Source organism: Danio aesculapii, chromosome 4 (assembly GCF_903798145.1).
Source record: "Danio aesculapii chromosome 4, fDanAes4.1, whole genome shotgun sequence".
Classification (NCBI taxonomy): Eukaryota; Metazoa; Chordata; class Actinopteri; order Cypriniformes; family Danionidae; genus Danio; species Danio aesculapii.
The window spans coordinates 49568474-49594075 of NC_079438.1; the positions used below are offsets into that span (position 1 = coordinate 49568474).

Sequence of the window (25602 nt, forward strand, 5' to 3'; positions counted from 1 at the left end):
GCGTGCATGTCTTATTAAATTAATGTATACTGCTGTTTGAAAGTTAGGGGTCAGTAAGATTTTTTTTAAAGAACTTTAATTCATGGTCATTGAATGCATTTCAAATGTTAAAATTAAAAAATGTAGCTTTTATAAAGAAAAGAAAAATTTTGTGGAACTATTTTGAACTATTTTAAGTCGTTTTTCAGCACCAGATTTTCATTAGACTGATATCTGAAGAATGGTTGGTGTGACACTGAGTATGTTTAGATGGACACCAATAATTTGATTTTATTACGAGGCATAAGGCAATATGGGATTATGAAAGGAACATTCAAAAAGCAACTCATGTAAACACCTTAATCATGTTAACATCTTATTCAGATCAGACAAATTATTTGATTACTGATGTCCATGTAAATCTAGTCATTGAAACCTGGAGTAATGATGCTGAAAATAATTAAATAATCTTTAAATAGAGAAAAAAGTATGCTTTTACTGTATATTGGTTCAAATAAATACAGCCTTCGTGAGGTTTCTTGGTAAATCTTACAGACACTTAACTTTCGAGCAGCGATATAGTTGAAAAGCAGAGTCCAAAGTTAGCTTTTTAAATCATTTTAATTTAAATGAAACAATTTTTTAATAAAAAATGTTTTGAATAATGAAAATATGTCACATAAATATTTTACATTTTGGATAAGAAAATGAACCATAACAGAGCAGGTTTATTAAAAAAATATTGAATTAATTAAATAGTGTCATATTCATTAAATATGCATGTCTTTCATTTATATTTCAGACTATTATTTTCATAATTTAATGTTGATATACTGAAGTATGAAATCAATCAAGCCAGTTTTGCTTGCCTTTTAGCACTATATAAGTGTTCATTTGGACTCTGTTTATCGACATACTCATGCATGTGCTCTTTATGATAGCATAGCAATTGCCCAATTCTCCTCTTCTCTTTTTATAAAGGAATGGGAAAGAAAGACGATCCAAGCTTAATGCATCAGTGGTTCAAGCTGGTACAGGAGAAGAATGCTCTTGTGCGTTATGAATCTGAGCTCATGATATTGTGAGTATTCGTTGAATGTTTAATAGTCTTGACTTGTCCATTAAGGTTCAGTATTTGTCATCTGGAATTAATTTCTAGTGGCTTTTTAGCTTCATTAAGACAGGCACTGTCAAGCAATAAAGTCTAGCAATAAAGTCACTTGAAATTAATTTCTTACATGACTTTGTTGTTCATAAGGAGAGAAATTGAAAGCATGCAGAATTCGGTCAGTAAGCATGAGCACTTAAAACTCAGCAGTTTTCAGCAGTGACTAATCTAAATGCATCTGCTTGTCTACTGCAATCATAAGCTCAACAGGAATGTTTTGGACTGGTTATTATAAAGTTCAGCACTGAAAAGAAAACAAATCTAAACCAAAGCTTGAACTTTGCAACCCAGTAAACTGAAACTTGACGCACAAACTTGCGTTTCCTGTCTGACACATTAGTGTGCGTATGAATAGAAGTCTATGGGGAGAAAAGTCCAGGGTGACCGCAGCTTTGCTCTTTATATCAGAGGTCTTCAATTCTGTCCCTGGCGATCTACCTTCCTGCAGAATTCAGCTCCAACACTAATCAAAAACACCTGAACCAATTAATTAGGAGCTGAAGCAGAGCTGATAATTAGACAGGTGTGTTTGATCAGGGTTGGAACTGAACTCTGCAGGGAGGTAGCTCTCCAGGAACAGGGCTGCTGACCCCTACTTTATATGGTAACTTCACTGACATTGATTATAATATATTTTTTCTTGTAATAACCCTTAGTAACACTACAGTTTTCCAGTGAGTGATATATAGCAGGTTCATTACATAGTCTTTCAATTGAGCAGATTGATCTAGCTGGTGTCAAACTCAAAACCCTGCGGAGTTTAGTTCCAGCCCTGGCTCAACAAACTTACCTGCTGCGCTATGTCCCAATTTGCCATACTATCTGTCCTAAATATTCTTTGAAAATAGAATTAATTTGTCCCAAATCGTAGTATGTTGAAAAGAGTATGCCAAATGTTTCTGAATGGTCTACTTTTTCTTGTAGAAATTCAAAGTCTAGAACAATCCGTGCTCTAACCGCAAATATTTCCCACAATACATTGTGCATTGGATGTGAATTCTATAAGAACTACAAACTGTACTGAACAAACTACATTTATTAATATATCTAGCCAACTGGAAGTTTATAAATCACGTTTTATATGATATATTTCATCTACAACAACGTGAACTTCTATAAGGTTTTTTCACCAAAAAAAGTACATACTTTTAGGATGAAGTATAAGTATGCGAATTGGGATGCATCACTGGTTCAAACAAGCTTAAAAGACTCAATTAGTTTTAACAGGTGTGTTTAATTAGAGTTGGAACTAAGCTATCCGGAGCTGCGGCCCTCCTGGAACTGGGTTTGACACCTAGCAGAGTGTTTTGTTTGTTTGATTGCTCTGTGCTCGTCTGCAGCGCTCGTGAACTGGAGCTGGAGGACAGACAGAGTCGCCTGCAGCAGGAGCTGAGAGAGCGCATGGCGGTGGACGGTTAGCACACACAGACATTATAAATAATTAAACTTCTGCATAATGTTGTTAATAAGAATATCACCACAGTCACAATCCATCTTTCTCTCTCTCTCTCTCTCTCTCTCTCTCTCTCTCTCTCTCTCTCTCTTTCTCTCTCTTTCCCTCTATACATACTGTTGAAGTCAAAATCATTCACCCTCCTGAGAAATTTGAATTGTTTTTACCATTTCCAGGTGTTGTACTTTAACAAAGTCCTTCTAGGGATTTTATCAGATCAACACCAAAATTGGGTATTGTCATCTAAAGGCCTTGGTGATGTTAAATTCTGAAGATCTAGAGTTTGCGTTGAAGAACGTGTCCATGGCGGCCTCTCAAACTTTGATGTTTCTCCACAAAACAGGAAGTTGTTATATCTCATGCATGCATTGTCTGATCGGCCTCAAAATCCACGCATTTAATAACAATCTTGACCTAAACACGTTTACATGCCAATATCCAGTTATAAAGGCTATTGTGATGAGAAATTGTGAAGATCTGTGAGTTTTCGTTGAAGGGTGTGTTCGTGGCAGACTGACAAAGTTCAGTGCATCGCCATGGAGGAGGAATTACTTATAACTAAGCCACACAATGTCTGATCTGCCTCACACTTCACTTTCGATGACATTCCTCGAGTCACAGTCATAGCGCCACCTGCTGACCGAAGGAAGTTTGACATAAATCTCTGATTTTCTCAGTTTTTTTATATATATATATCAGCTTAAATTATTATTGTCTACTGTTTTCTGTCATCCTAAGGCCACCGGGAGGCGGTGAGCCCAGGTACAAGGTTCCTTTCATCACTGCTTGCAGCTTTCATTTTAAAGTGTTGATTAACTAGAGAAGATTTTTTAGAACACATTTTTAAATGTAGTAGTTTTATAAATAACTAATTACTAATACTAGTTTCTAAGATATTATTTGTCTTGGCCATTATGACAGTGCATAAGATTTTTCTACTTTGCAAGAGACTAGTATTCAGCTTAAATCACAATTTAAAGGCTTAACTGGGTTAATTATGGAGTTTTTTGAACAATATCGGTTTGTTTTGTAGACAATCAAAAATATATTTCTCAAGGCTAATAATAATAATATAAGACTAATAATATTGTCCATTAATTTGTTTAAAGCTGCTTTTATTAACCAGCCAAACTAAAATAAATAAGACTTTCCCCAGAAGAAGAAATGTTATATGATATACTGTGAACATTTACTTGCTCCAATTAAACGTCACTTGGGAAATATTTGGAAAAGAATGCAAATTTCACAGGAGGGCTAATAATTTCGGCTAATAATTTTAGCTTTATATAATTCAATTCACATTACATAAACAATGGATATAATAGTAGTGATTAATACATGTATACATAGAAAAACAATAAGAAATGCAATAAATACATACACGTGTAAGACTAACATGACTATTAAAAAGATAATGAAAGAGAAAAAATGTCAATCTTTCTCTCTCAGACCATCTAAAAGAAGAGGAGGAGCTGGCGGAGGAGAGGCGTATATTGAGCGAAATGCTGGATGTGGTGGAGCAGAGGGATGCGCTGGTGGCCCTCTTGGAGGAGCAGCGGGTCCGAGAAAAAGAGGAGGACAGTGACCTGGAGGCTGTGATGCTGTCTAAGGGCTTCAGTCTGCACTGGGACTGACCCAAACATGCACGAACCATATCACACCGCTTTAAGGGCTAATAAGCAGCTGCTGTTTACATTGGTCCAAACTACAAAATGACCCAAAACTTGCATTCTGGGGCATTTTGTGCAACTACATAAGGGTTTAAATGATAAAAACCAGGGTCTAAGCCTGAGGAGGACTGGTTGTTGATTGATTAGGAAGAATGGGGTTGTTTTGCTGCCAAATAATGCTCTGCTATATGCTTCTATGCAAAGGATCATCTCTTTGTTTGCTCATTTGTCTTATTTCAGACGGTCAGATAGCATTAAGGTACACGTCATTTCATAATGTTCTGACTTGACAGAAATGAATATGATATGCAGTATATAACCACATAGTCAATGTACAGTGCAGATTGACGCATGCAAACTTAGGTACACAAAATGAGGCCCGTTGGAGCTGATTTACAACTGTTTCTGTTGTCTAACTCGTATAAGCTGAATTCACACACTATTGACAATTCTCAGTTTAAAAAACACATTAATTTATTGTCTGAAGTGTCTTTTTTAAGCTATTTTGATTTGTTCAGGATATTTTGTGATATTCTGACCATTTATTTCACTTTATTTGTTATGTTTCATCATGTAACACTTTATTGCTAATAAACTACTTTTCATTTGAAAGAAAATGTGTGGACGAAAAGAAACTTGCATCTTGTGAACATATTGTGAATAGATTTGTATGGTTTGTTTTTTTCTATTTGAAACAAAACTTAATCACAGTTCAACAATTAAACTATTTAGAACGATATTTGTGGTGCAAAAATATCAGTACATTATATAAAATTGTAAATAATACATGTAGTTTATATTTATTTTCATTTTTTTCCTAAGAAAGCTGTCTGTTTTCACAATACATTTTTGAGAGGGACGCAATGAACAAAGTGAAGAGTTTGTTACAGCACTTGTTATTTTAAAATATATCTTTTATTATTATTATTGCAGTATAACACAAATACAATAAGGCAAAATTCAAATAAACACTTTCTACATTTACAGAACCGAGCACAGATAATAATCAACTAAAAAAATTAAAACAAATGATAAAACATAGAACAAACAACCAACACACACACACAAAATAAAAATAAATAACTCTACAACATATGTTACACCTATGCACTACACTGTAAAAAGTAAAGATGCTTCAAATACCGTGTTGAGTACTCAAGGAACTTCAAAATGTATTTAAAGTGCCTCGAAGCTCTTTCTCTCAAAAAGGGGTTCCCCGAGGAACCACTGACAGTCTTTGCAGTACTTGCAGGAACCTTTTGCAGTAATTGGGATCCTTCAAGCACTTTTTGTCAACACTGAGGTTCTCGAGTACTTAGAAAGTTATTAGAGGAACTCAAATTCCAAAAAAGAGTTACTGTAAGATCTGTAAACTTATATAATGGTTCCTGGAGGATCTCTCTTCTAAAAGCTAGCGTTTAAAGGAGCCAAGAGTTTTTGTGACAATTAAATAGGACAATGATAGAGGCCAGAAAATTAGATGCATGTTCATTTACTTAATATTTACTTAGTTATTTGTGCTTTTAGAATGATATGAAACTGGGTGTGTTTTTGTGGCACTGTGAATACAAGAATATCATTGATTAGAGTCTAAATGTTAACTTGCTTGCAGTTAGGAAACTGACTGGGAAATTGTGAAAAAAATATGAAAGCCTAAAAGTAATTTTGGAGGGTAAAATACAAATCAGCCACAACAGAGGAAAACAGAGACAAAAACATGCACAGGCATGTACAATTATAAAAATGCTAATTATTATAGGGGACTAATAAAATTTTCTGTCACTTGATCTCATTAGACCCTTGAAACTTGACATTTAAAACAATAATAACAACTGCTTTAATAATAATAATAATAATAACAACAATAATAATAAGGTATAATATAATAATAATTATTGCTATTATTATTACTACTACTATTATTATTATTATATATATTTTTATTACTATTATTATTATTATTATTATTGTTATTATTATTATTATTATTATTACTATTATTATTATTATTTTATTAGCATTATTATTAAAATAGAACTAATAACACAGTCCTCCAAAATCCACTCATAAAAATATTTAAGATGTAAGCACTAAACTTAAATAAATAGGCTATTTAAATTTGTTTAATAAACTAAACAATCTTCTTCCTAAATTTGATGGTAACACATTTAAAGATTTACAGTATAACTAAAATTCCTTTTACCTATTAAATATAATAATCAAAATGTATTAATATTTCAGCAAACCCCATGTAACCTGACGCCCCCTGTTGGAATAAAACGGCAGTGCTTTCCCCGTAGGATTTTCAGCAGTTCTCGCGCTGACCGTAAACGGACTCAAGTCACGCCTCTCCATCTTTCCTGCTCCACAGTTTCCGTTCGTAGGAAAACTTTACTGCCATTCCGAGTTTTTCGAGCTCCAGGACTTTTTTGGACTACAATGAAAACAAAACTTTGCTTACCGATAGTTTATATACGTTTAACATCTATTGGTCACAGTTAAAACGACCTTAACGGCCGCATAAACAAAAGCAAACGAAAGTGAGGAGAGTTTCCATCGGAAAGAAGAAAACAAGTCGGAAAACTTGAGTTGTGCTTCCAGTAAGGTGAGTAAAAATCGACAAAAAGTATCATAATTGACTGTATTTTTCATATTTAGCGTTACATTAACGTAACGTTACGTTGGTATATACGTAGCCACCTTTGTGCTGTTGATGTTTAACGTTATCAGTTTGTGTTTGGTTAAACGCAACAAACATTTCCAGTTTTGTTTTATGTGTGTACAATGAGTTGTAAATATAACTAAAAACAAACATGTAAGGAAGTGTCAAACTTTTAATGAATAAAAATCTCTGCTACTAACGTTACGGAAAATACTTAATATGGAAATATGACGTACGTGTATGTAGACGTGCTGGAGATGAAACAGATTTGGCCTTAATGTTTATTTAGGAGTGCAGCTATGTTCAGGGCCTGCAATTTAATCAAACTGGCTTATTTAGTATTCAATGTCTTTTCCATCAATTGTACAGAGAATTGTATGTGTGTGTGTGTGTGTGTGTGTGTGTAGGAGCCGCAGGCTACATGATTAGCGTTGAACAGGAATGTGCAGAATTGGCGCATCTAAAAAGCGCATCTCTTGTTGAAAGCAGCTGCTGCAGACTCATGGAAACATTAACCACATTTACATGCTCATCAGTTGCCTATTAGTCTTTAATCTTAGAACTAGGCAGCTTCTGGAGTTTTACAGTATAAGTTTGCCCTTTATAATGTGGTTATAAACCTATAATAAGTTTCTTGTTTAACATGTAATAGAAATAACAAAGTAGTAGCTAATAAAGAGAACATGTAATAAACATTAGATGTGGAGGGGTTGCAATAGGCTGTTTTTAATAGAAATCACAGAATCAAAATGTAAAATTAGATAAAAGTACGTATTTAATGCTTATAACATGTTGCTGTGCATAATATTAATAAAGGGGCTGTGGTGAATGAACTGAAAACTTTAATTTTATTTTTGAAGATGATAAATATATTTGAAATATTATAAAAACACACCCACATATCATGAACATTAAAAATGAAAAAACAACAATATATCAAACCACCTACCTACAGTATTTATGTAAATATTAAACACTATTGCCTATTAATTCATATTAATGGTCAATATATTGGAGGTGGGATGATTGCTGTGGTCTTTACAGGTGAAATTTATGACAATATTTGAACTACAATAAAAAAGATTGGTGTACAAAAATTTTGGTCATACTATATCAGAGGTACTCAAACTCTTTCATATGAAGGGCCAAAAACCAAACTTGATTGAAGATTAAAGTTGCCATTGGTAATTTCTTAATTTAATATTTAAAATTAACCATCATTGCTTATTAACTAATGCAGTATATATATATTTAATTTCATAATGAACTTATTACAGTAAAAATATATATATAACAGAATGAGGTTACACTAGTCAAGCTGTTTTTTGTCTTGCTTTGCTTGCCGATGTCTTCTATCCCTTGAGTGACTGTATTTATATTTTAAATAGTCACATTAATTTACAGCATTTTGTAGCTCAGGAATAAAACAAACAAACAAAAAGGTTATGTTAAATTATAGTTAAATATAAATTATGATCTCTGTTAAAGGCATTCACCTCAATTCTCACGCTGTTCTCGTGTGGTATGTTGGACCAAATCAAAGGTTACCATGGTCAACTTTGGCCCGCGGGCCTTAGTTTGGACATCTCTGTACTATATATTAAGGTACAATTTTCACTATTAACTAAGACTTTTAGAAAAATAAGCTACTAATATTCTGCTTATTAATAGTTAATAAGGCAGTAGTGTAGCTTATGTATTGGGTGGGGTTAGGTAAATTCAATCATACTTTGTAAGTTTTAATAAATAGCCAATACCTTAATAATAAGAAGGTAATAAGCCAGTAGTTAATTGTGTGAATTGCTACATAAACTAAAGTGTTACTAAAATTTTCAATGTGAAATTGCACATAAATCAGGTAACACATTAAACTAAATATGAAATTCTGATGTCTGAAATAGCTCGGTAACAGTATTTCCATGTAAAGCATACCCCTGTCATAACCTTTCAGCACTTTATACCACTTTAAATTCCCTCTCTCCTCTCCCCCCAGAATGGTTGTTCACTCAAGTCTCTTCACATACTTTTCCACTTCAGTATGCATATCAGACAGGCCAAAATCTCACTCTGTCAGCCAGCAGAGATAGCAAAGATATCAGAATATTCCCTTTTAAAACCACCAGAGGGCAGTGCCTCCTAAAACTGCTTGTACTTCAAAAGAGGTCACACAGTTATGTGTTAAATACTCTTATTAAACAGAGCAAAGCAAGCAATCAAGTATGAACCCAAACAGGTCAGAGCAGTGCGTCTTTTGAATAGAGAGCAGAATAAAGCACTAATGACATAATTAAGGAAGATACATACAGTACTAGAGACAGAAGATGCCCTCCGGCTGTCATGCACAGAAAAAGTACATCCTGTGCAGACAAATGCTTGCTTCAAAGGGCATTTTTACAATAATCCAACCTTTTATGTAGCTCTTGAACTGACCTTCAACTACACACATTCAATACAACTTTTTGGAAGTCTTCAGATGCCTGAAAGGCTATTAATTTACCTGCTTTTAAAGGTGAAGACTCTTTATAAATGGCCTGTTTTCCATTCTGTCAAAATGTAATCTCGTGCATCTTTAATATTTGCGCCAAGCATGTGCAGGGAAGCCAAACTTTTGGTCTTACAGTTGGTTTAATGAAAAATGCCAGTTACTATAAAAATATCAGACAGGCTGTTCGGATTCTGCCGTTGTTTAGTCATGCTGCATACACTCATACGTCCTCAATTCAGTGTGACACTCTGAATAACATTACACCTATTACTCTCTAGCGTGGCCGCAATGTGTTTTGACAGATATTTAAATGATAGAAAAGCTCATTACTAATGCAGGAGGTACAAACCCAAGAGATAGGCTTCTATGTGTGAATGCTGAAGTGTTTTAAACCTGTGTGTGTGTGGTGTTGCATCATAACATTATATCACAGACATCTTTGTTGCATAGTTAAAAACATTTGCATCAGAAAGCCCTAAAAGATAACTTGTTTGGGGTTGTGATCTAATATTAGCCATAAAAGCATTCATATTTAAATGCACACTTGAATATTTGATGCGTTTTGGATACTTTTACAGTGCGTTTCTTTTTTAAATAGTACAATTCAGAGCCCACTACAAACCCTGGCTTGCTGCATTATGTACTATTATGCAATTGTTATGCAAGCTGTGATTCGAGCACGGTATATTAAGGGTAATATTTTAGGTATGCATATTACTTTCCATTACATCACACTTATTTTCATGCTATTTAGTGACTAGAGCTCCTATTTGATTTTTAGAAAGCATTATAGATTGAAAAGACCTTGTTTGGGGTTGTGGACAGTTTTTTAATCCTAAAAGCACGCAATTTGATTAGTATGCATTTAGTCTTTAAAATATGGTTTTAATATTATACAATATCATCCACTAATACTATTTTAGCATTCTGCATCATGTAATATTGCAGTTTGTATGCAATGCTATTTTAATGCGTACTTGGAAATTGTATTCTTTTAAGCTACCCAAGTAATTTCTTACATATACTAAAACTAATCTGTCATGCTGTAGTATATACATTTGCACAGTTAGCATACAAATAGTGATTTATGCAATGTTTTTAAGGCATGTGTTTTATGACACTATTTTAAATCATTCTTCTAAATAGTATACTTTAAAAGTACCTGGGTAATTTTAACATACTAATGCTAATCTGTCAAACTCAGTTCCTTGAGGGTCGCATCCCTGCTGAGTTTAGTTCCAGATCTTCTTCAACAAACATTTGCCTGTGGCTGTTTTTCAATTCCAAGAACGCAGAGAAAGGACTTGCATTCTCGTGGAGACCCTTTTTGCTAGGTTACCTCGAAAGAACCAATTCAGGAAACCGCGAGAAGAGAGAACACATCCTGTGAGAAATAAGATGCTGCGTTCTTCCTGATGGTCACATGACCTTCACATATTTTTATCAGAAAATTATTTAAACATTACAGCAATCATGCACCAATTTTTTGTTTTTCCCTTTTACATATATATATACAGTACCATGCACAAAAACCTTACAAATATACTTTGCACAATACAAATAAAACAGATTTAATACAAATATCAACAAATAAACACCCATAAGAACACATACTGTATTCAGACACAGCCTGTATGTTTTAAATAAGCCTAAAGGACTCAATTGGTTCGATCAAGTGTGTTTAATTAAGGTTAAAGCTAAACTGTGCAGAGCTGCAGTCCTCCAGGAACTGACTTTGACACTCATGCCATTGAATGTACTTTTGCACAGTTAGTATGCAAAGAGACATTTATGCAAAATCATAATTAAGACATGTTTTATGACATTTTAATGCACTTAGAAATAGAATTCTTTTAAGCTACTTAAGTAATTTAATACTAATGCTAATCTGTCATGTTGCATTACAGTATCTATACAGTATGCAGAGAGTGATTCATGCAAGGTAGATGGGTTGTATTCCAGCGCACATTTTATAAAACACCATGTGTGATTTTAATTGTTTATTTTACTATTTTTTAATGCTGTTTACTTACTATTTGATTCCTAATAGAAAGTACAGCACTGCAGGTTTAAATAGCTTTATTTGGGACTGTGAGCAATATTGGCTTTAAATGCAATGCATTCTTGAAAATAGCATGCAATTTTAATACTAATCTAGCATAGTACATTATATGATATTGCACAGTTAGTATGGAAAGAGTGATTTATTTTAGTTTATGATTAAGGTTTATGTTTTATGACACTATTTTAATGCATACTTGGAGATTTTAAGATACCTGAGTAATAATAATAAAAAACTAGTATGAATATGGCACGATGTAGAAAGTACTTTTGTGCAAGTAACGCTTTAGTTGGATTGGTTGCACTCAGGGCTTTACATTAACACCCGCCAAATGCGAGTAGATTTTAGCTGTGGCGGGTTAGACAGACACCACCACTAGCCACTTTGGCTGGTTGAAAGTAATTTTTATAATTGTAGTTTTCTTAAAAGCAGAATTCGACTATAAGGATGCTCAATATAGGTGCAAATGCGATCTTAGAATCTAGAAGCAGAACGACTGACAACAATAACATGCAAGCAAAAGAATGCAGGCGAATACCGAATGAGAGGATGATCACTCGCGCCAACAGCTGATGTGATACTGTTTGAAACATGTGCAACTGGTGTGATCGGTTCTCTTTCAAAAAGACTAGACAAAAAGTTCTGCTCATGCACCCACAGTCTTGCTGCTCTCAAGAGTTCCAGATTTGTCTTTTTTTTAAGCAGAATCAGTTGCTTTCGCTTTAACTATTATTTGAACAGATTATTAATTGGCCTAACGTTAATCGTGTGCATGTGATCATGCTTTCATTATCACTCACGATATGTTTATCACCTGCTTTCTTTTGCTTACAGTTATATTTTGTAAATATAGTTTAATCATCATCCTTTACAATAACATTGCTTTAATAGGAGATTAACTTGTATGTGATACAAGGGAATGTGATCTTGTATGTGATCTGGGCCCTTTAGCCAGGACAGATTACTGTGCATATTTTAGATACATGACAATAATTATTTTTTAAATGTCTTTTTTTTTTTAAAGAAATGTTTTGTTAAATAAAAAGAAGAGCATACAGCTATATTTTACTTGTTTTTACACAAAATTTGTGGCTAAGAAATAATTATTTATTTATTTTTAGTGTGTTTAGAGGTAAATTTGGTAAATCCTTGATTTTGAGCTCTGGAAAGTGATGTGAAATAAAAACTAATTGTCAAACGACACTATGAAACCATGATACATTTGCTCATGCTCATTAAGAAAGCTCACACAAAAAGTTAAATGAATGAGGAGGCATGTGGTCATAACACAAAATATAAATCAAGTAATTTTAGCATGTCAAAGTCATATTTATGTGTATAAAATATATTTTCCCAACAACAAAATTGTGGCTAGTGAATATGGCGAGTGGCTTGTAATGTTGGAAAACTACTAGCTACAGTGGCTGGTGATTAAAAAAGTTAATGTCAAGCCCTGGTTGCACTTTATGTTTTAATCTATGTAGTTATGTTAAAGAAAGTACTAGGTCATATAGGTACATGTGTTACGGTTTACACTGTTTTTAAGGACAGTTTTACCACAGTTTATGTAATGACTGGTAAGTGCATAGTATGTGAAGCAGGACTGTAAAATAAAGTGCCACTGTTGCATTTCATGTCAGTGTAATTCTTAGAAAGAATGAATGTAGCAGATTGAAAAAGCTTTTTGCCTACTGGTGGATGAAAACAGCACTTATTCTGTTCCTTCGTTCCCAACACGCAACGTTCATTTCCCTAGAAAGTGTTAAAACAACTTTTTTGTCAGCAAGTCAACCAGCATTCCCTGGATAGAGTGTTAATGGTAGTTGATTTACATGTAGGGCAGACTGCTCAGGAATACATCCCTCTGGAGTGCCTGAGAGTGCGGTTTACATGCAAGCCGCCGTGTCCGGCTGAACCAAATGGCCTGTTTGAAACCGCAGTCATGTACAATGAGAAACATTCCTCTAAAGACTTGAAAAGCTTGTTGTCTCGGAAGGATGCAAGCACATTGTCATTGAATAGTGTACAGCTCAAAGGCATCTCTGTGTGTGAGTGTGTGTGTGTTTGTGTGAAGTTCTGAGCAGATTGGCAGGCAGATGTTCATTATAGTGTTGAAGGAGGTAACAGATTGTACTTCCTCTGAGTCTATTTAATTAATGCTCCTTAAACACACATCTGGGCGGCATTTACTAAGTACAGAAAGGTCTGAAAATCTGAGACTGCCCTGAAGATCACTACAAAACTAATGCAACGCAGCCTAATAAGAGTAATTGTTTGCAAATGAGCAAATTAGAATGATTTCAGAAGAATAACACTGCAGCAATGATGTTAAAAATCAGCTTTGCATCACAGAAATACATTTCATTTGAAAATATTGTAAATATAAGTAAGTAAAAGTAATTTCACTTCACTTTTAATAAAATATATGCAGCTTTAGTGAGCACAAGAGACAAAAACATTAATAAATCATTATATTGCCCTTCTTAACCCCCAAATTTGAACCATAATTTAATGTAAAAAATATAATAGCATACAATTATAATAATGTACTTGTCTTAGTTATAATTTGCATTAGTAATTGGTATACTTGTTTTTACAATTTGTAAATATAAGAAATGTAGTTCTATTTAAATATGCATGTGTGATTTTCTTTTCTTTTCTTAAGAGTATGAGTAATTTGAGTAATTATATCTCTTGAAGGATTTCTGGGGGAAAAAAGCTTCAGACAGAGGATTTTTCTAGCATGATTTATATAATTTCACAGAATTAAGACATGCATTTACACTGAAGATGCAAATAACAAGGTCATAAAAACACTAAAAAAATAAACCATAAAGTGAAATGTGCCATAAAATACGTTCTTAAACACTAAGAAAAAACAATGAACCTTAAAGAATACTATTACTCTCGCAGTTTTGCCTTTTACTTTCTCTCTCCTTCTCCACAACAGATGTCTTGAATCCTGTCTGTCCTCTCTTCTCTGTATGTATAATAAATGACTGCTGTTCCAGGCTGAGGATGCGTTAAGTATCTGTGAAAAGATATTCAAAATTGTTTTTTTCTGTTAAATTCAGGCTCCCGGAAGCCATGTGAGATGCACAAGCTATAACATTTTCTAGAAGAGCATCCCATGTGCCACTATTCAGATCTTACACTCAGACGTGTAGTACTACATGCACCGTCGCAGTGAGATGAAGTGTTTAATTATAGCAGAAAGTGTGTTCAAATCGTGCTGTAGTGTACTTGTTTCGCAATACCGGTGGGGATCAAGTTATGTCATATAAGCACAATACAATTCAAATCAGTATTAAATTAAAAGTGCATTAACAGTTATAAATATTTATTAAATGTAGTGCAAATTATCATGTTTTTGAGTTTAAAAAGTACTAACTTAAATCCCAGTTAAATGTAAGATAAAATAATTACAAATGTGTAAATTTTGTGAATACATTGTAAAAATGATGACAAAAAGTAATGACAACAGATGTTACTTTAGCTTATTTTAATAAAGGTTTATAGGTTTTAACTTTTTTTAGTTTAGCTTCATATTTTTAGTCAGTTTGATTTGGGATGATCAGATTTTTGCAGTGCAGTAAAATAATATTCTTTTATTTGATCTGTGAGGAAAATACCCAATCTAAATAGTGGGAGTATCTAAACCCCTGCCACTAACATGCAAAAGATTGGCTAATTAAAAGCTATAATAAACAGTGTATGCTTATGGGAGATCCCCAGAAGTAGGTATACAAATCTGCTGCCTGCGTGTGGAGCTGTGGGAAAGTTTTGTCCACCGTTACAGCAAAATAAATACTGTTCAGTTAATAAAATCCCGTCTAATGAGTTTCCTGAGAACATCAGATCTCACAAACCCACCGCAGGGTGAAATACACAGTCAGCACCACACACACACACAATATCACAATGCCATTTAATTAGATTGGAAAGAGCACTGGAGGGAAAGAGGAATTCATAAAAATAGGAGATCACTACAGAAATATGCCCTAAATACACACAAGCAGCTTTGGATATTTAAAGTAATACTATATAGTTTTTGATTAATCAAATGATAATACTTCAGGCTAACCTAACAAGAAACCTTGCACTTTAGAAAAAAAGTAAAAAGTTACCCAGTGGTATATATGATAGGGTTTTGCAGATATTTCTTTCTGTTAATCTTAGTCAGGGTAGTAATTTTTGTTATTAAAAATGGGTCTGAGCGAAAAACATTGTGCACTGTACTGTTGTGTACTAGGCTGTCAATCATTCAGCTGATGCAACACTGAAAGTATGTCATCCCAGAGCTTTCTCTAGTGTTTAAGCTTTCTCTTGGTGATTGTGGAAAGTAGTTGTGACATAGAACCTTGAGATTGTACAACTTACTGAACAAACTGTATACACATAATGTTTAATTTAGATAGAGCATCAGTCTGTTTTACAGGCTGTCCCATTCACGCTGCAGTTCATGCTAGAGGTCAGCGAGCATCCCAGCCATTGTTTATATCAGGATCACAAGAAACAGGAATGACTATAACTGATTGTGACATTTGATAGGTATGCAAATGAGAGGCTTTTACCTTCAAACCCTACACAGTTGAAGGTGATCTGTAGCTGTTCAGGGTAGTTTCTATGTCCTTGCTAAGCAGTTGCTGGTGTTTAGGTTGGTTCCTAGGCGGTTGCTAGGTTGTTAATGAGTTTGTCAATATTTTCTAGCTTGCTCTACTACAGTTGCAGCATCTAAAGATAATGTTCAGATGTTTTATTTGAAGACCTTTTTAGGCTTTGTTTGAAATGATCATTTTATTGATAATGTTGTTGTTGGGCAGTAATTACAGTGTTTTCTCTGCATGTGTATTCCTTTGTGCAAGTGTGTATGTGTATAATAAAATAATTAAATGGGGATAACATTGAAGTAGTTTGCCGTTTTTACCCTATTGCTTGATATATTCATTTGTCTTGTCTATACTGTCTACATGGGTCAAAGTTTGCAGGGCTGCAGCTTTGCTCAGTTTAGCTTTAACTTTAATTAAACACACCTGATTACTCTAATTAAGTCCTTCAGGCTTGTTTGGAACCTACAGGTAATGCGGTCAGACTAGAGTTTGTGCGTGCAAAATTCTGTTGTACGGCACTGCGAAAAGGGGCAGGATTAAACGAGATGATTAGACATTTAAAAATTGAGCGATTGGTCCATGTTTTAAATTCCTGTCCGGAGAGGTCATGTTTTGATCTTCGATTGTTCATGTGATGTGATTTCGCAGGTCAGAGTTCACCAAGCTTGAACTTTCCAATGCAGCGAACTGCGAAACTTGTCGCATGAGCTTGCGTTTCCGGTCTGATGCATTCCCGTGCGTATGAATGGAAGTCTATGGGGAGAAAAGTGCAGTGTGACCGCAGCTTAAGTGTGTTCTCTGCAGGGCACCCCTGGTCTGTAGGGACCTTTAAAATAAATGAAACATTTTATATAAAGTTTAAGACAAAATTATTAGTTAATTCCGTTTCAACAGAGCAAGGATAATTTTCACAGTATATCGTTTTATGCTTTTCTTTTAGAGAAATGTTCATTTATTTTAAGTTTGGCTTGAAATAAAAAATCAATTCAAACTGCTGCAGTCAATATTACTATCTCTATTAAGAAATATTCTTTCTACAATAATTTTCCTTTCACCTAATTACAATATTGGCTAATATAAATGTTAAAACAATGATAACTATTAAATATTTCAATTATGTACACACTGATTAAAGTTAACTACAAAGTACCTAATGCATGTCTCAGTATTAAAAGCAGTGAGATGAATGGTTTCACACATTCAGCAAGCAGTAAAACCAAGCAAATACATTTGTGTGTGTGTGTGTGTGTGTGTGTATGTGTGTGTGTGTGTGTGTGTGTGTGTGTGTGTGTGTGTGTGCGTGCGTGCGTGTATGCGTGCGTGCGTGTGTGTGTGTGTTGTGCAGTTTTCACATATGTAAAAGTTCACAAAGAGCAACATCACACAGCACCAAGAACAACAAATCAGATGCACTCTTTTCACTTATGTGGCAAGACAACAGAGAAGTGACCTGGAAACACTGGCTCTGTTAGCACGATCTATCTGATTATGCAAGATGGCATGAAAACACACAGACTCTCTCGCAGGGTAACAAAAAAACACTGCTGCATAAATACATGTAATAACATTTATTTGGTTCCATCATTCAGCTTTCATTTTCCCGCTTGGCTTGTTATACTTTCAAAAAGGTATGTGGGATGGAAGATAACGCATCGGTTGACCTGCAAACAGATTGGCCAGAGTAGAGGAGGAGGAGCCAGAGGAAGAGAGAGAGAGAGAGAGAGAGAGAGATATGAACGGATGAAGGTAGGAGGATGCAGAGAGAGGGACAGAGCACTAGTTGGGATGGGAAGAGCCGGGAGAGACGATCTCTAATAATAGCACTGCAGGGAAGTGAGAGCGTGCAGAGCAAAAAGTGGTACATGCAGCAAAGCGAATCATGCCAGAGAAAGAGTGCGATGGAGCGAGAGCGGCGAAAGTTGAAAGCACATGCTCTCCATTCCCACATGCACGATAGAAACGGCGGAGAGGAGAAGAAGACAAATAGGAAGCACAGGGAGAACTACATACTCAGTGCAGAGGAATTACGGATGGACAATTACCTGGACAGTTAGAGTGCTGATGTGACTCGAAAGTATGAGTGTTTATGTGACTCTTTTTTGATGGCAACTTTGAACACGTGTTAAGTTTCGACGTGTGTTAAACATGCCCTCCGTTCGGCCTTTATCTGATGATGCAGAGGTGTGAGAGCCACGAACCTGAGGTCCAGCGGAGTCCCTCATTGGACAGTGCAGAGTCAGAATTCACCCGTGCGGCCCGACGGGGCCACCGCCTGGCTGTGGGGGCCTATTACGGCTCCCGGGGCTCAAATGTTAAAGATCAACCAGCGCCGAGTGACAGAGCTGTGGTTGCGGTCCCTCCGGGAGGGAAACCTCAGGATAAACGCGTGTCTGGCAGAGGGAAGTACGTTGTGTTTTACCTGGACTTGTCGTTTGTGTTGCTTTTAGAGTTTGAGAAGCTGAAGATGGCTCGTGGATGCCTGTGCTGTGTCAAATACATGATGTTCCTCTTCAATCTGCTGTTCTGGGTGAGTATCAAACTACTGCATGAATTATCCACAGTCACTTATTGTTAAAATGCTTCCTCTTATACAAGTTTAATTTGAGACTGCTATTAAGTGCTGCTGTAACAATTGAACCTCATGTTTCTGTGGGATATTAAAAGCAATGAGTAAAAATTATTATTATTACTTATATATGGATTTGTCCAAAACCTGAATATTATTCACAAAGTATTAAATACTCTATATTATAGTTTGCTAAGAATCTTGACTTGAAATTTCCAGGCTGTGGATTAAGCAACAATCAGCACATAGACTTACACTGAAAGAGTTACAGCTTGAGACCTGTGCAAATGTGCTAGTAAGTCCATCACCAAATTAGCAACCAAAGAGAAACGCAATAAAACACTCAGAATAAGTAACCACCTTAGAAACCACTTGCAACACCCTAGAATTCTGGTGCTAAACAACCATGTAGTAACACACTGAATTACCCAGAACATTTGAGTAACCGCATAGCAGTGTCCTGGAAACCACGTACAACACCCTAGAATTGTGAGCCAAACAACGCTATAGAAACCACATAGTTACAATCTAAAACACTTAGAAGACCCAAGTAACTCCATGGAAACCACTTGCAAAACCTTAGATTTGTGAGTCAAACGACACCCTAGCAACCACATAGTAACACTCTAAAACCCTTGGGACATTCAAGTAACCATGTAGCAACACACTGGAAACCATCTACCACATCCTAGAATTGTAAACCAAACAACACCATGTAGTAACACTATAAAACACCAAGTAACCACATAGCAACTCCCTGGAAACCACATACAACACCCTAAAATTGTGAGCTAAACAACACCATAGCAACCACTTAGTTATTAAACACTCAGATCATCCTTGTAATCACATGACAACAGTCTGAAAATAATACAACGACCAGTAATTGTGCTGCTAATTAACACCTCATCCAGATAGTAACATGCTAATACAATTAAAAAGTTACCACATAGCAACACCCTATATTGTGGTGGCAAACCTACCAAACATGTAGACACCAAAAGACCCATAAAACCCAAGTAATCACGAAACTCTTTGGCAACCTTGTAGATGTGATAACAAAATGTGTGGTGTGGGAAAATGTGTATATTGTTAATATATACAGTTTTTTTTCCAAAATCAAGAAAATAAAGGGAAATATAAAAGTATTAAATGTGTATAAATATAATATGCGGTGCTTCCCACATATAGACTTTACTTGGGCACGCCGCCCAGCTATATTAACGGCTGCCCAAGTATATTTGGTAACATTTAAAAAATTTATTATTATCATCCTTTTACACTTTTTTTGTATCCCCCCAATAGCCTAGATTGATTAACTTTCACCCTACACATTTCCTACTTCTCGTTGTGTGTGCGCACTCCCACAGACAATCTTACGTGCTCTGCAGAGACCCACAGAGACTAACCTTTTTGGGACTTAAAAATGCGTCCATCCGGGATTTCTAAATCTTCCAAAATGTCCAGGATTCAGCTTTTGGTTTCGCTTTCTAAGCCTGATTTACTTTCACTTGACTTCGGAGCTTGTGTGTGCACAGCCTCAAGAGCGAGAGAAACATTATATAATTTACTATTTGATATAAACGACTCAGATAAACTTTTCTATTTACTCAGAGAGGGCGAAATTACATCTAAACTTGCTGTAAAATATTTGTACATCTTTAGAAATGGTTAATGAACTCATTTGTCTTTTAAATAATCTACACTTTTTTATTGTAATTATCTTGTAATTTGTAATTATCTTGTAATCTTGTAATTATTCTACTTTTTAGATTTTATTTATGTAATTTATTTCTCGTTTGCTGTATAATTTTTTAATTTGATGATGTTGATTTATCACATATTTTCTACATATCTAACATGCTTTGGCAATACTGTACAAAATATCAGCAGTAATGGGTGCACATGGCTGCTGAATAGAATAAATGTAAAACTAATAGAGGATTTATCTTTTTATTTCACCAGTGTTTAAAAAAACAACAACAAAAAACTTCAACCTATTGAAAAGAAACAGTGTATGATAAAATATATATATATATATTGTTAAAAATCACTTAAGTATACCACCGTAAGTATATCAAACATATGGGAAGCATTGAATATGCAAGGGTAGTAATAAAATAATAAATTATATACATAATAATAAATATAATAATGTAAACAACTTATAAAAGGCTGATAAAATGGTTTGGAAAAGTCAGAGGAATTCCAAATGCGATGGAAATTGGTTCTAAAATCAGCATAGGCTCATTCTGAAAATGTAGCCCTATACATTTCTGGAGATCACGAATTATGTAGCCAAAAGTACATTTGGCTAAATTTCGTCTTTCGAACAAATGCAACGGGGCGGTATGACGCCATTCCTTTCCATGCTAGCAGCTGACCGCTTACCTCCGCATGGACGGCTTCCCCGCTGTTACCAGTTTGTCCAGTGGCTTACAGCATACGTTGGTGGACTTGTGACATAGAGAAGAGACATGGCTCAAGTCTGGCGAAGAACTGTTCCAGAAAGCGGGTAAAATAAAAACAAAAGTCAAAAAATAAAATAAACAAGTAAATAACAAGGTGAGAATGTGGTGAAATCTTAAAACGTGGTAAAAATCAGGCGAGGGCTTTTCTTTTTCTGGATTGCTTTTCAAAACACTGTGGGTTGAGTTTAGGGAAGTGGGTGGGCGCTGGTCAATTGGTGCTTTTTAAAACACTATCGGTTGGGTTTAGGGAAGGGGCTGGGTGGGCCGATCGGTCAGTCGTTTGGTCAGTCAGTCAGTCAACACCGACCTCTGGTGCATTTACTCAAGAACAGCAGGCGCAAATGCCATTCGCTAGAGAAATTTGAGATCTCAAAAAAGGCACACAGCAGCCTTCGGTGGATTTGCAAAAACAAAAACTGCAAAAATCTTACCTCCTGGGACGTATTTGGCACTCTCCAGAAATGTATATAGGGGTATGTTTTTTTGAATGAGCCTGGTTTGTCTAAAATTGTAAGTGAAGGTTGCATTAAACAGTCATTAATCAATTGGAAATATGAAAATGTGTCTTTCAGAAATTGAAATGTTATTTTCCTACCAAAAATTTCCCATATGCCCTTTATTTTTCTAAATGCTAATTATTTACATGTTTAGAAACAAATAGAAAATCCCCTTATAGCTTAGAAATGAATTTGTATGAGCATGATCCTTCTGATAGTAACTGTAGTATGTTGAATGTCATGAATGTGTGTGTGTGTGTGTGTGTGCTGAATTGAGAGGCTAAAGGAAGGAGGTTCATCATGAGGTGTTAAATGCTCTCAGATCAAAGGCATTAATCCATATTCATATGAAGCAGAGCACTCAAAAAGACCCCCTTCTTTCCTCTTGCTCTCATTCTAACTTCTCATATAGGCTCACAGTTTAAGTTTTCACTCATCTCTGTCTTGTTGTTGTTGTTGTTGTTGAGTATATGCAACAGGAAGTCTGTGTGTCAGATTATGGTTATGCGAGTTGCGAGATTTCACCCGTTTGATCTGCTGTGGATGTGTTGTTATTTGTTTGATTCTGAGCAGATTTAATGACGGAAGCACCAAATCACAAGCAGGAAACTTGAAAAAGAAAAAGAACCTCCCGACTGATCTAAAATCTCCTGATGCACACACATACACCCACATATACATCCATATAGGGATGGAAATGACGGAACATGAAAGAATAAGGAAATTATGGAAGATTGCAAAAGCCTGGAGATTTTACACTGCACACTTTAAGCAGCGGGGCGGAGAGGGAATAAAAGAGAGAGGAGGGTGATAGAAAGAAAGATAAAAGTGATTTGAAAAGGAGACACAGAAAGCTTTAGATGGAATTACCTTGAGATGAAGCAGTTTGTTAAAGCAGTTTGGTTTGCTGGAATTTAATATCAGAGTTCATTTTTTTTCCACTGAAGAGAAATGACTTTTCTATTCTAATTTACAAGGTTTACAGAGGAGTTCGGTAAAGCATTTTCATAGCATAAAACAAAAACCCTTGATCTCTCTCTGCTTTATTTCTGCATTCAGTGCATTTTATTATATTTGCGCTATAAGAATGTTAATGGGGCGCTAATGATGTTTCTGAGTGGAGTTGAGGAGGTGTTTTAGGTCACTGGTAATCTATATTTCATGTGTTTGACATTACTGAGCCTGATGGCGCTCTGCTTTATGTTTAATACATGAGTCAGAAAGTTAAGGCCAGACTCACTTCTCTCTTCGCAAGGTCACAAACACACAGTACACTCATTAGTGTGTGTGAGGTCAGTTTAGTATGTGTAGTCTGATATTAACATAAATGACTGAATCACCTCTCTCTCTCTCTCTCTCGTTGTTGCTTATTTCAACAATACTCATTAGTGATATCTACATTTAGTAGAATATTCTTTTCTTTCTTTTGCATCTTTCTTGCCTTTTTATTCTTTCCTGTCCTTTCTTACTTTTCCTAGTTTAATTTCCTGTCCTGTTGTTCTTTTCCTGTCCTTTTATTGATTTCTTAGTTTCCTTTTTAATTTCCTCTGCTATTATTTTCGATGTGCTGTCTTTTGCCATTTCCTTTCTTGCCGTTTATTTTTCAGTACCTATATCTTTTAACTTCCTACCTATCTTTTCCCTTTGTCCTTTCATTTCCTTTTTAATGTATTTAACAATCGCTTACCTTTCTGTTTGTTGTCCTTTACCTTCTTATTGTGCTCATCTTATTTTCTTTTTATTTTATGTTCATTTGCTTTGCTATCTTTTTTGTCCTTCCCTTTTCAGTTTGGTCATATCCTCTTTTTCTTGTCTCTTTTCCTTTCTTGTTCTTTTCCTGTCCATTTATGGTGTTCTTCGTTATGTTATTCTGTATTTTCATATCCTTTATTTGTCCGTCGTGTTTTCTTTTCATTTTTTCTTTTCCTTTCCTTTCATTTCCTTTCCTTCTTCATCTTTCCCTTTTTTGCATTCCATTTTTATCTCCATTTTCTTCCTTTTATTCTTCATCTTCCATTCCTTTCCTTTCCTCCTTCATCTTTCTTTCATTTCCTTCTTCATCTTCCTTTCCTTCTTCTCTTCTCAACTTTCTTTACTTTTTTCCCTTTACTTTCATTTCCTTCATCTCCCTTTTCTTTCTTTTCCTTTCCTCCTTCATCTTTCCTTTCATTTACTTTTCTTTTTTATATTCTTTTCCTTCCTTTCCTTCATCTTCCTTTCTTTCTTCATCTTTCAAGGAAAATAAAGAAAAGGAAGATGAGCAAGAAACAAAATTATGATAAATAGGAAGGAAAGGAAAAGAAAGGAAAGGAGAGAAGAAGAAAATTCTTCTCTCCTTTTCTTTCTTTTCCTTTCCTTCCTATTTATCATAATTTTGTTTCTTGCTCATCTTTCTTTTCTTTCTTTTCCTTTTTTTTCTTTCCTTTACATTAATTTCCTTTATCTCCCTTTCCTTTCTTTCCCTTTCCTCTTTCCTCTTTCATTTACTTTCATTTTTATCTTCTTTTCCTTCCTCTTCTTTCATTCTTCATCTTCTTTCTTCTTCATCTTTCTTTCATTCATCGCCTTAAATTCCTTTGCATCGTACTTTTGCTTCTTTTCAGCTTTTCCTTTCATTCATCTTCATTTCCTTTCCTTCCTCATCTTTCCTTTCTTTTCCCTTCCTTTCCTTTTCTTTCCTTCTTCTTCATCTTCATGTCATTTCATTTTCTTCTTCATCTTTCTTTTCATTTTTTTTCTTTTTCATCTTCTTTTCCCTCCTTTCCTTTCTTTTCATTCTTCATCTTCCTTTCCTTTCCTTGATCCTCCTTTCATCCTACATCTTTCGTTTCTTTCCTTCTTCATCTTGCTTTCCATTGTAATTTTATTTATTTTAAGCTTCATTTCCAGCATTTCCTTTCCTTCTTCATCTTTTCTTTCATTTAATTTCCTTTCTTTCATTTTCATTGTAATTTAGTTTATTGTTCATCTTTCTTTACTTTCATCCCCTTCTTCATCTTCATTTCCTTCTGACATTCCTTTCCTTCGGTCATAATTTAATTTCTTTTTCATCTTCCTTTCCTTCTTCATCTTTCCTTCCCTTCCCAGCCCTACTCTTCCATTTGTCTCTTTTGCTGAAGTTTTTTGTATTTTCTCCTACTTCCCTTCATGTCCTCTCCCTGTTCTCCTCTCCACACCCCTTGATTGTGTTCATTGTGCTGCTTCAGACCCATAATCTATTGAAGTTGTGCCTCAGTCTGCATGTGTTTGAATGCATCACACTGTAAAGAAAAACCTTTTGAACAAACAGTCCCCAGTTTCAAATGCAGGATTAGATTAAGAACAAACCCATTATGAAGGATTTTCCAAAGGCAGAGAGAATAGATTCAATTCAATTTGTTTGTGTGTGTGTGTATGTGTCTTCATTGTGGTAGTGCATTGTGAATGCTAACATTTAGGTTAAAAGCTGTTTAATATACAGCACTGTCTGTCTGCTTCTCTGGACAGAGCTCTTTATGCTTTTCTTCTGTTATTTTCTTGTTTGTGTGCACTTTGGCTCTTTTCTTGCTTACGTTTACTGCCTAATTATTTCCTCTCAGAGTTTTTTATTACTGTGCCATACTTTTCATTTTCATGGTTTGTAAAGTTTTCATCTTCTTTAACCTATTTTTTTGCACTTACTGCTTGCTCTCTCTCTCTCTCCTCCTCCTCCTCTTTCTCTCTCTCTCTCTCTCTCTCTCTCTCTCTCTCTCTCTCTCTCTCTCTCTCTCTCTCACACACACACCTGTTTTATCTCGTATTTTTCACACTCATCATTTTCCAAGCGTAAGGATTCTGTCTCATTTCCGATTCTCCGTGGTTCTCAGAGTGCATGATGGGTATTTTCTCCAGGGAACTGAATGACACAGCTTTTCACCTTCAGTTACACTCAAAGAGGAGTGTGTGGGGAGCCAGACCGCCTAACTGTAGGGCATATCTCGCAGTGACACACCAAATGTGA

At 35.2% G+C, this 25602-nt stretch overlaps 2 protein-coding genes across 10 annotated transcripts in view; both read left to right on the forward strand.

The window, feature by feature from the left end:
• Window positions 1-4887, forward strand: part of mical3b (microtubule associated monooxygenase, calponin and LIM domain containing 3b) — a 41351-nt gene extending 36464 nt beyond the window's left edge. For all 8 annotated transcript variants that reach the window (XM_056455941.1, XM_056455940.1, XM_056455942.1 and 5 more), the window contains 3 exons: window positions 961-1060; window positions 2488-2561; window positions 4050-4887. In XM_056455941.1, coding sequence (XP_056311916.1) covers window positions 961-1060; window positions 2488-2561; window positions 4050-4234 — 359 coding nt within the window. In that variant the 3' untranslated portion in view covers window positions 4235-4887. The remainder of the gene's footprint in view (window positions 1-960; window positions 1061-2487; window positions 2562-4049) is intronic.
• Window positions 4888-6610: 1723 nt separating this feature from the next.
• The window catches only part of tspan9b (tetraspanin 9b), a 30575-nt gene continuing 11583 nt past the window's right edge, over window positions 6611-25602 (forward strand). The window contains exons 1-2 of one of the 2 annotated variants that reach the window (XM_056455949.1): window positions 6611-6875; window positions 18537-18616. In XM_056455949.1, coding sequence (XP_056311924.1) covers window positions 18554-18616 — 63 coding nt within the window. In that variant the 5' untranslated portion in view covers window positions 6611-6875; window positions 18537-18553. Of the gene's footprint in view, window positions 6876-17858; window positions 18617-25602 lie in introns of those variants that run through there. The other variant, XM_056455948.1, reaches the window with a different exon arrangement.